This window comes from Diabrotica undecimpunctata, chromosome 4, assembly GCF_040954645.1.
Source record: "Diabrotica undecimpunctata isolate CICGRU chromosome 4, icDiaUnde3, whole genome shotgun sequence".
NCBI lineage: Eukaryota > Metazoa > Arthropoda > Insecta > Coleoptera > Chrysomelidae > Diabrotica > Diabrotica undecimpunctata.
Genome location: NC_092806.1, coordinates 31628572 through 31640879, shown reverse-complemented (window position 1 = coordinate 31640879; position 12308 = coordinate 31628572). Strand labels below are relative to the sequence as shown.

At 31.5% G+C, this 12308-nt stretch overlaps 1 protein-coding gene across 1 annotated transcript in view; it reads left to right on the top strand.

Annotated features, from left to right (window-relative positions):
• Positions 1-11769, top strand: part of LOC140438198 (serine protease HTRA2, mitochondrial-like) — a 34787-nt gene extending 23018 nt beyond the window's left edge. The window contains exons 3-5 of the mRNA XM_072527908.1: positions 810-993; positions 9160-9370; positions 11538-11769. Of these exons, the coding sequence (XP_072384009.1) occupies positions 810-993; positions 9160-9370; positions 11538-11712 (570 nt within the window). The 3' untranslated portion in view covers positions 11713-11769. The remainder of the gene's footprint in view (positions 1-809; positions 994-9159; positions 9371-11537) is intronic.
• Positions 11770-12308: the final 539 nt, after the last annotated feature.

The window sequence follows — 12308 nt, the reverse complement described above, 5'->3', positions numbered from 1 at the left end:
ACCTTTGACACCATACAAAAGAATATAGAGCACATAACATCTTATTAATCTAATTTTCAGTCTCAAAGTAATATTATTTCTAGATAAGTTTTTCTTTATCTTAAAAAATGCATCTCTGGCCTTTTCTATACGTATTCGTATCCTATTTGCTTATAGCCCATTTCTCATTTAAACTACAACCAAGATAAGTGATACTGTTGGTTCTTTCCAGCTGTTCTCCATAAGCGGTTATTACTTCTGCTTTTATTGGCGTTTAACTGACAACCATTGCCTTTGTATTTGTGGTGTTTAGCTCCAGTCCACATTCATCACATTTTGTGGTAATCCTTTTAACCAGATGTTAAAGGTCTTCGTAACTATTTGCAATTAACACCGTGTCATCCGAGTACCCCAAATTATCAATATTGGTGCATTAATTTTGATTTTAATGAATAAAAAAATCTGTAAGTATGTATAACAACGAAAAGCCACATTTACACAAATAAATGTAAGTAAGTAATTTTCCCTTAGGTTAAAATTTGACGTTGTCAATGATTTAACGGCAGTCAACGAGAAAAAAGCTATTTTTTATTTAAGTTTGGACCAAATAGGTAAATATCAATGTTAATCCCGTTTAATTAATAAAACTTGACGTCTGTTTCTTTTAAATTTACTAAAAAATATAATATTCAACATTCAATCGTGTTTGTTGTTTATTTATACTACAGATGGTGATAACAAGTTAATGGTAAATATATTATCACTTTGACCATGTTAGTAAACATACAATTTGGAGTTCACGGTATAATTTAACCACTTTGTGTTTTCAGATAAGCTGCGTTAATCGTCCCGCCCAAGACTTGGGGTTGAAAAATGACTCGATGTCATACATCCAGACGGACGCCGCGATTACCTTCGGAAATTCGGGCGGGCCTCTAGTGAATTTAGATGGCAACGTTATAGGAATCAACAATCTCCGGCTGACGTCCGGAATATCCTTCGCTATTCCCGTAGGTGAGTGCACTCATTACGTAATTGAATTCCTAGTTAACTTTGGTGTTTGTGTGTGTATATAGCCAAAGTTGGGATGGTTGTTGCGGTAACAATGGTTAGTTTTAATCAAGAGATATAATTATTACCGAATTATAAAAGGATGTGACCCTATTAGACAATTTATTGTGTTCGATTTGTATCTATTTTATCTGTAAATTCTTTACTAGCTTTAATGAGAATTAACCACAATATTAGTTGACAATACTATTATTTTGACGTTTAGATTTCCACTTCGGAAACCGTTCTCAAAATACACATTAAACAAAGTTATTAGTTTTGTACCTACTTGGTAATAAAAAACAACTGTTCTAATGACTTAATTTTATCTGCCCTATTCTAATGACAATTTAGGAATATATTATACAAAATAGGTTAGAAATGAAACAAAAATCTAAATAACAACCTTGGAAATGACCTAAAAACTGTGAATTTTTAAAGCCACGATTTTTTCAAGAACTTGAAATTAAACCCAAAACTTTCATATCGAGTATTCCAAAAATTTATAAAGTTAATGATTCATAATGAGTTTCAGTAGTTAGTTTTGTCAATACTCCATTAGCTTCACAGGCAAAATTTATTAACACTCTTCTCCAAGATCTTATTAATAATACTGTTAACAACACTTTATATTTAATATCTAAAGCTTTTTCAACTACTCTTTCAAACAACTTTACTATAGTTTCTTTTGATGTAACAAACCTTTCCACTAATGTTCCCAGATTGGACACCATTCCATTCACTTTTATATTTTAACCTTTTATTTGCAAAAACCTACAAGTGACCTACAAAGGACCTTATATAAAGGCTAAAATACCATCTATTATAATGTAAATGCCAATTTAGCCTTTACATAAGGTCCATCTACAAAACCACACAACATTCTGCCATTGCTTATCAACTTACATCCAGCAATTAAGTTTAGTTTAGAGTTAGAAAACAACAACGCTGTTAACTTTTTAAAGTTAAATATTTCAAAGAATTCTACTATTTCTACACTAGAATTTTCAGGTTTTTAAAAACCTATGCAAACCGATCATATGATATCGATCATCCAATCATTCCTTTGAACATACGATGACAGGTATTCAATATTATGTCCACAGACTATTCTTATGTCCCAAGACAATTATAGTAATGAAAATTTCAAAGATTAAACAAGTAGCAGTCAATAATGGTTACCCTCCTTCTTTTGTAGATAAGGTCATTAGAAGGTCAATATTCAATCTCCCAATGTAAGTTAGAGAACAACTCAAAACAAACATTTTAAGCTTTGGTAAATGTTTCTACGTTTGTTTTTTACGCACCGAAAAACATAAAATAACGTAAAGTTACCGAAGGGATATAAAAGTGCATACTCAACACTCTCCTTGGATCCTAGGCTGAATAACCTTCCAATTGATCTTTTTTGACCTTCAGTCAATTTCAACATGTATGCTATTCAATCTAAGATTTATGTAATTTAATTTAGAATGTCTTTGATACCTTTCACTTTTTATTCTAAATTTAAATTTTCCAAGAATTTACAATTTTGAATAATGTTAATTTCCTAATGATGACACTTGTCAGTTGTCATTTTCATAAAAAAGCATTTAAAAGCCAGCAAAGAATTGAAATCTTTCTGTCTGCCTCCTTAACTCTATCCAGGTAGATTGGTGCTTTCACCCGTACCCTAACAAAAACTTTTAATCTGATTTAGAAACTTTTTTTAAATTAAAAAAAAATGTATTCCACTTAGACACACGTGTGTGTAACATACGTGTACATACATTCCAATGCATTACACACACTTACAATAATTGTCTTCAATTTATTCATTTATCATAAATGAGTACAAAGCGTATCAGTCTTTTGCAAATGTGCTATTGGGTTGAGATCGAGACTTCTCGTAGGCCGAACCATGGCAGGAATTCCAACCTCTTGACGATAACGCTGCCAATTATTGCAATGCGTTGTCATCAGCAATCATGTATCTTTAAGAAAACTATTTAAGCATTTCGAATCAGAAGTTGTTACTTGATTAGACCCCGGATTCCATTTTGTTGTTTCTTTTGTAACAGTCATTGTTTTTAGCCAAATTGGAGTAAAAAAGCCTTATTTTGGTGAGCGCCTTGCCAGGATTTTTTAATAAAAACTGTAGAACTTCTTGGTGCCAAAATGTCTCAAAGCTTTTAAACACTGATTTCTCTATAGGTTGCAATTAGATTGACGTGTTGCTAGGAAGACAAAATAAAGTTACGTACATGCGATTAGCTACATCCACTATGGAAATATCTAGGTGACTTTTAGCTCCATCAAATATTAGAAGGGGAGAACCAGGGTTTCTGAATGAAGAGAAATAGTCACGCCACGAAGCAAATGTTTCGCATGTTATACTAGCTTTATTTGTGACAATAGCTTTTGAATCAGGTGGCAAGTGATCATACCTTTCGGGTTTAAACCTTTGGCCTTTAAATCTTTGGCCTAAATAACCTTTTGTCCCTATTATATATGCTACCAGGTTCTTTCAAAAAGGTTTAGCTTCTCTATGGTATCTTTCAATTTATGAAAGTAGTCATCAACGATTGTTTTATTTATTTTTTGGGCTCGAGTCATATTTATTTGTTGAGCTTTGTACCTAGCTACGTCTGGATTCCTGCACAAAAATAACTTAAGCTAGTCTCTACCAGCTCTATTCGACTCTTTAGAAAGCGGATTTGGTATGTGATTTATTGTTGCCTAAAAAAACACACTTTTTATGATAATCTTGCATGTAATAGGCATTCCTATCTTACATAATCTGTGAATTCTTTCGACAATATCATTTTCTTGTACTGCAGACAACACCGGTGATCTTCCAAGCTTTTTTGCGGGATTTTGTGGTCTGTGATGAATACCTAGCGTTAAGCGAGGAATGTTGTAATTAGACTTCGGCAAATATGCATATTGCATATTTTGCATATTGTGCATATTTTATGCAAATATTTCATATTTTGGCATATTTGTATAAAAGTTTGCATAAAGTGCATAAAAGTTCAGATTTTTATACTGTATTTGAAAATTTTTAAACATACCAATTTATTTCAATTCTTGTATAAAATTTTGTAGTCATTTTAATCAAGAAATGATCTAAGTACGTAATCTCTACAGGTACAAAACATTTACAATTTCAAAGAAGATCAATTTAAGTAGCGCTCAACATTCTTAGAAAGTCTCGGTCACTGAGGCATTCAGTTATTGGATAATCGCTAAGGGTTCGCTCATTTGCATTTTATCATCTAATCCCCAAATCTATCTACAATTTATTGTATCTTAACAGCAGGTAAACGGCTAATAGTTTTGTTCCTAATTTAGGGATTTTCCAAAATCTCCCAGTTTATTGAATTAGGTACCTAAACATGTCTAATTTGATGCTCAGATTTGTAAATCATTTTTGTTTTGATATTCAAAGCGTAAACACTCGTTGTGCGTAACAAAAAGGAAGATTCTGATTTTATAATGCCTAAAACAACCAGTGCTTCAACTTGGATTAAACCTTATAAAGAGCTGTCTATGGATACGGGAAAAATCTACTGTTCAGTCTGTGGCAAAATTGTAAGTATCTAATATTTTCTATTAAATATCTAATATTTCATACATACAGGGTGTTTCCAAATGACACTTACAACGTTTGACTGTAGATACTTCTCGAAAAATTGAACAAAACGATATAATTAATGAGGGGTCAAACTTATTTACTTTTCGAGATACAGGGTGTTAAAATTAAAAAAAATTAAATTCTTTTAGTTAATAACAACAATAACTTTAAAACCAATAAACGTATTTACTTGAAATTTAGTACTCGTAGGTTGTTTTTAAATGAAAAATAGCTTCTTAATATTGTTCTGAAGCTATTTTCTTGTGGCATTTTAAATTAATTTATATTTAAATGGGAATAAGCCACAATTAAAGGTTAAAATACGTTTATTGACGTTTCAATTTCCACTTCGGAAATCGTTCTCAAAATACAAACATTACTAATGTTTGTATTTTGAGAACGATTTCCGAAGTGGAAATTGAAACGTCAATAAACGTATTTTAACCTTTAATTGTGGCTTATTCCCATTTAAATATAGAAAAATAGCTTCCTTTAGTGAGAAAAAATTGTCCATGGTATACTGTATCCAGAAATTTAGTGTCTCATTATAAAAGTTATTTTAATAACAGCTGTAAAACTGAATAATCCCTTGTAAGTACTCTATTGTTGTATAATTATCACAGCTATCCAAGCTGACAGGACCGGCATATAGCCAAGTCAACTGTAGGTTAGTACATATAATCAGATCAAATATTATCATTCAAGCGTAATATCAAAAAACTCTTTTTATAAACATACAAATGTCACTGCATTTAATTGAAAAGGAAGTACTGAAAATTGATGCGAATAGTTGGAAAAATGCAGTCTCATATGTTATGAAAGCTGAGAATTCATATTTTCCTACATATAATATACAAAATATTATCATCAATTTAAAAGACGACAGTGATAGTGACACAGATTTAACATAATATCTATGTGATGTAATATTTATACTCGTTTTGTGTGTGTGTGTGTGTGTGTGTGTGTGTGTGTGTGTGTGTGTGTGTGTGTGTGTGTGTGTGTGTGTGTGTGTGTGTTTTGTGTTTTATTGGCACTGGTTTTCACAACCAACTGGCCAGTCAATTTCATAATGATTTTTTTAGACTATAACTTATCACTAACTCAGGGGAGTAATGTGTAGTCTCTGTGTTAAGTAAATGTCTTGTTAGTTTAGTAAAGTCGACGTCATTGTCTTTACAAAGGGACGCTAATTGTATCCGAACGATTGCGGTCCCTCAGGTGAGTACCGATTTACTCGTTTTAAAAGGTTCATATTTATTCATGTTGACATGTTATGTTTAACTTTTCCGTTTCATGTCTGAAAAAGTTGGCAAAAAATGATAAATTTCTTTCTTAATAATTTCACGAAAAAAATTATTCTTCACTAAAGGTTGTGCATTACATAAAATTATTAATCAATAATCTTATAAAATATTAAGTGGTAGATAGGGAAAATCATAATTATTAATTAATACTGAAGTGATTTTAAATTTAGATATACAAGAAAATGTTATTTTAAAATGTTTGTAGGTATTAAAAATTATGTCCAAGTTTAGATTCATGGCCTTCTAATAATTAAATAATACATTTAAAGTAAAAAGTAAATAAAAAAATACTTTTGCATTTGTTGATTTTGTATATTGAATAAGTTATCAGTTTATGTATTTTCCCTTAATTATCTAGATATTTATTTAAATTAAATATGTAATGTAAATGCCAAATAAAATATAAAATTCGTTAAGCCGGCCCTTTTTACTATTTACCTGAAGAGGCAAATCTCTTTATGGCGTCGACTTTATCAGCGGGATACTTTTAAATTCTGCATAAGTCAGTTCTTATAATTGTGGATGAAGTATACAATACAATGGTGTGTATTTAGAAAAATTTTTCACCTTTACTTTTTTTTTATGAAGTCAGCTATTATTCTAAAACACAATTATTTTTATTGTAATTGAATTAACAAAAAAAAAAACTTTTGTTGAATTTTAAAATAAGTTATATGATGTACTAATGGTTAGTAACAAAAACTAATTTGTGGATTAATACTGCATTTAAAACACTTAGCGAGTGTTTTTTTTCCAAACCAGTTATTTGATTAACCAAAAACACCTTGTATATTTTTAGATTTTAAAGGTTGGGTTAAAATAAAGGTTTTTATTTTTATTTATAGATAGCATGTGAGAAGAAATTTCAGATAGACCAACATGTGAGAACTGCTTCACACATTGCAAAAAAAGGAAAAATAGGAGGAAAACATCAAACTTCAATGGCTAAATGTTTCCAATCTACTTCAAAAAAATTAGATGAGCAAGAAACTTTTAATGAAGACTTGTGTCGCGCATTAGTGTCTGCAAACATACCGCTTTCAAAATTAGCAAATGTAAATTTTAGTTCGTTTCTAAAAAAATATTGCAAACTTAATGTTCCAAGTGATCGGTCTCTAAGAAGAAATAATGTGAACGGGCTATACTCGTCGGTGTTAATTAATATTAAGGAAGAAATTGCAGATAATTATTTTTACATATCTGTAGACGAAACCACTGATTCCTCAGGAAAGTATATTGCTTATTTATTGATTGGTGTTCTTAAAGAAGATACCTTACCAAAATCTCATCTTATTTCATGCCAGCAACTTGAGAAAACAAATGCTTCAACAATTTCGCGTTTTATACAAGAAACATTAGCAACTTTTTTTCTTCTGACAACTATTCCTTCTAATAAATTACTGCTTATTTTATCGGATGCTGCTCCTTATATGGTGAAAGCGGGACAAAATTTAAAAATATTTTTCCCAGATTTAATACATGTTACTTGTGTAGCGCATGGATTAAACAGAGTTGCAGGGGAAATACGAAAAAAGTTTCCTCTTGTAAATACCATGATATCCAGTGTCAAAAAAGTATTTCTTAAATCTCCTATAAGAATTCAACTTTATAAAGAAATGCTACCTAACATTCCTCTTCCACCACAACCTATTTTAACGCGATGGGGAACATGGTTAGAAGCAGCTAATTTTTATGCAGATCATTTTGTTAAAATAAAGAACATAATTGATAACAGATGAAAGTTCCCAATCTCTTTTGGATTCTAAACAAACTTTTCAGAGTAACTTGCTTCAACAAGAACTTTCATTTATAAAATCAAATTTTAGTTTTGTTCAAAAAACAATTACTCAGTTACAATCACCAAAACTGTCATTGTTCGAAAGTACAGTATTAATAAAAGAATTTGCGTCATGTTGTCGGAACGTTAGAGGTAATATTGGAAAAGATATTTTAAAAAAATTTGAAGCTACTATGGAAAAAAATAAAGGTTACCATATTCTTTCTGAAGTAGTCAGTGTTCTAGCTGGAAATATTTCGGAAACAATTAATTTAGAACCAAATGTTTTGGTTAGTTTGAAAAATGCTCCCGTTACATCAGTTGATGTTGAACGAAGTTTTTCCATATATAAATATATGTACTCAGACAGAAGCCACAAGTTTTTGTTAGAAAATTTTGAACACCACTTGGTCATTTATTGTTACCGTAATTCTAAATAAGTTTATTCATACTTAAAAATGATGTAGTTACTTAAAATAAACGTAAATCTTAATGAATAGTAGGAAATATTTAGTTTTGTACACTTTTTTTTTTAATAAAATTGTTACTATTTTACGATTTTTTTATTTATTTGTATGCATATTTTGTAAAATATTTGCATATTTTCGGGTAAACACGTGCATATTTATGCGCATATTTTCTACATTTTTATTTGCATATTTGCCGAAGTCTAGTTGTAATGCTTGTTTTGTCTTTGATGGACAATTCGTTCGCTATGGCTTGCAGCACCGAGCGTAGATCTTCTGACAAAACAGTTTAGTATTTGGTCTCTAATATTACCACTGGTAATATTAGAAATTATTAGCTATGGCAATATTAGATATAAATAACGCGCAGAAAAAAACCCGTCACTATAATTTGCATTTGAGATAATTCATGCAATTCATAAAATACAAACCACTGGAGTGTACTTACCTAAACTTAATTACAAAAATTAAGAAAACTGTAATATATCTTATGTAGAGTCAACCGGAAAAACAGATGTATTTATAACGCGGACACGGAAAACAAATAGCGAGCTCCTACATCTGACTGATATCATAAACTAAAACCACCGAATGGAAACCAATTGCTGGTAGACAAAGACACTTGCCACTGTTGCTGCCTTACTTGCAGCGTGCGTCGGTACTATCTGTGATAATAAGGCATGACAGTAGGTATTAGGAACAGTGGCAGTATTTAGCGTACCTACTCTATTTCAGGATTTTTTTTAGTGTTCGCAGTGAATATCAAAACGTCAAAAGCAAAAGAATATATTTTAATTACAATTCACCGCTGTTTATTTGTACATAATTTGTCTTTTAAAAGTTTTATCTATATTTTACTTTTGTGTTTGTCTCCGCCTCTGGTTGATAAAAAAACACCTTTTTGTGAAAATTGTACCACGGTAACTTGCGGCAAACTGTTTTAATCATAACTTTTTCTTTAAGAATATGCGAAGAAGTTTCTGGAGAACGGCAAATACAGAGTGAAGGGACTGCAGTACGCGGGTCCGATGGGAAAAAATTTGTTTGGCATAACGACGATTTCGATTACACCAGAGGTTGTAAGTGAGCTACTAAGAAATAACAAAGATATTCCGAAAGACATCAAACAAGGACTGCTCGTCTGGAAAATTTTACCTGGGACAGCCGCTTTCAAGTAAATATGTTAATAATTAATAAGTTCGGTCTGTAAGGGTTGGAAGAGTAAAATTTAATTTGATGCGTTAATGAAAATGAGGGATTGTTTAAAAAAAAATTAATATTTATATAATAATATATAATTATTAAATATTATTAATAGCCTAATTAATGTAATAATATATTATATTATAATAGTTGTATTAGAAACAATATTATAAAAAACTTGGACATCGAAGTAAAACACTTGTGTTGTAATTAAAATTAAATTTAAAAATCCAAATGGATAGAACGTCTTCGGACTGGTCAGCATAATTGTATATATTTATATCATCATCATCATCATCATCATCATCATCAGCATCATCATTCTCAACATATTCTACGAATTATGATGTAGCCTCCATTACATATTCATTCTTCATATCTGCCCACGATTGTCTAAAATTCGCTTTTCTGTGCCATGTTGTACCGGCTAGTTTCCTTATGTCATTATCATCATCATTAATCAGCCAATCGCGTCCACTGCTGGACATAGTCCTCCCTCAGTTCTTTCCAGTGTTCTCTACACTGGGCCGCTTGTAGCCAGTTTCCCGCTACACGTTTTATATCATCGGTCCATCTAGTCGGTGGTCGTCCTCGGCTTCTTTTATAGTTTCTGGGCCTCCATTCCATAATACGTATTGTCCACTGTCCATCTTGTGTTCTGGCTAAGTGCCCTGCCCAGTTCCACTTAAGCGTCGTGGTTCTCGATGAAGTCTTGAGCTCCTGATCTTTGCCTGATTTGTTGGTTTGTTATGTGGTCTTGAAGGCTCACGTTCAGCATTGCACGTTCCACGGCTCGTTGTGTAACTCTGAGTTTATTCGCAGATTTTTGCGTGAGTGTTAAAGTCTCTGCTCCATAAGTTTGTACAGTCAAAACACATTGGTTATAAACCATTCGCTTGAGACACATGGGAATTAAACTTTTTAGAATATGTCTTAATTTGCCAAATGCTGCCCATGTCAGGCCTATTCGCCTCTGTATTTCATGTGTTTGATTGTCTCTGCTTATTTTGATCTCGTCTTCTAGATATTTCTAAGTGTCTGTTTGTTGTATGGTATTATTGTCTATAGTTATATTTCCACTCATTACGAGATTTGTCATAAGTTTAGTTTTCTCAAAGTTTATCTTTAATTCTGCTCTTTCAAACAGACTTTTAAGCGAATGTATCATAGAAACTGTATCCTGTAAGTTATCTGCGATTAATACAACATTATCTACAAACCTTAGATGATTTAATTTTTCTCCATCTATATTGATGCCCATATCTTGCCATTGAGTGTTCTTAAATATTGACTCTAGAGCTACCGTGAACAATTTTGGTGAAATATTGTCTCCTTGTCTAACTCCTCGACCTAAGCTGAATTTTTCTGTGTCTTCGTGTAGTCGTGTACCTGTAATCTATTAGGCTTTGATTTAGGGCTTCCAGTACTGTTTCAAACTCTACAGAATCAAAAGCCTTCTCGTAATCGACAAATGCAAAAACCAGTGGTATGTTGTACTCAATGCACTTTTCTATTAAGCTCTTTATGGTATGCAAATGGCCATTTGTGCCATATCCTGCCCTGAATCATGTAAGCCCAGAAGCCTGCCTGTTCTGTGGGCTGATAGAAATCAAGTTTACGTGTTAGTCTCTTTGTTAAGATTTTCATAAAGAGTTTGTACATATGTGTCAAGATGCTGATGGGTCTATAATTGTCTAATTTAGTAATATCGCCTTTTTTGTGTAACAAGACTATCACAGTTCATTTGCTTGAATATATTTTCTAGAGTTGCAGTGAAGAGCTTTGGTGATCTTGCATCCTTGTCGGACGGCTCTGGTAGTGGGAAATTCTGGAGTGTTTTCATAAATTTTTACCTTAGCTTTTGCTTTATTGTAGCAATCTTGTTGGTTAGAATGAAGTCAATTTCGTTCTTAGTGATTTCATTTGGTGCTACCCAAGTCCACTTTCTTTCTGTTCGATTTATATATATGTATATATATATATATATATATATATATATATATATATATATATATATATATATATATATGTATAAGCCCAAATGTTTTAGAAATATATGACGAATTTATCAGCAGTTTCTATTTATTTTTTCTTTAAAAATAAGCTTATCATAATATACTAAAAGAGCAATATTTTAGGGGAGGCCTAAAGGCAGGAGATATAATAACTCACATCAACGACATTCCAGTGTCAAATCCTGCTGATCTTTATTCGTCGTCGGACTACAATAAAACCGTAAAAGTCAGCTTAATACAAGAAGGAAAGAAGAAAACAATATTTCTTTATCCTGAAATGTTTATTGAAGAATTTTAAAATATAATACGTTTGTAACACTACACACTGTAACAGTTTTTATTAAAGGATTACAAAAGCACGTAATTTTCTTGGTATAACCTTATTTTCCTACACAGAAAAATAATTTTATCATACCGTTAAATATCTAATTAAAAACACGAACTAAACTTAAAATTTTTATTGATACCAATATGAGATACTGTGCAAACTTTACATTTTTCTGGAAAAAAATAAAACCTCAAAAATCTTTTATAATATTCGGACTATTCAATTAATTCTTATTTCTTACTATGCTGAATATACAGATTGAACCAATTTAAAACGGAACATACAATTTAATATATGTCTGTTTGAACTGCATTTGAAATAGTGGACCAATATAAAACTTGGACAAAAATAAATACATACCCGGTGATAGACATTGTATAAAATATCGTTCAACTATCTGTATCCTTTAAAGGAAAGAGGAGCTTGCCTAATAGTCGGAGAGATAGAGCCGAAATTTTGAACTGATCAGTAATATGACATTTCTCTATTGGAATATATTCATTGTAACTGGGTTAAGACTTTGCCTTACAGGCGGACGTCCCTCGTGGTACAGGGGGTGGCTATAC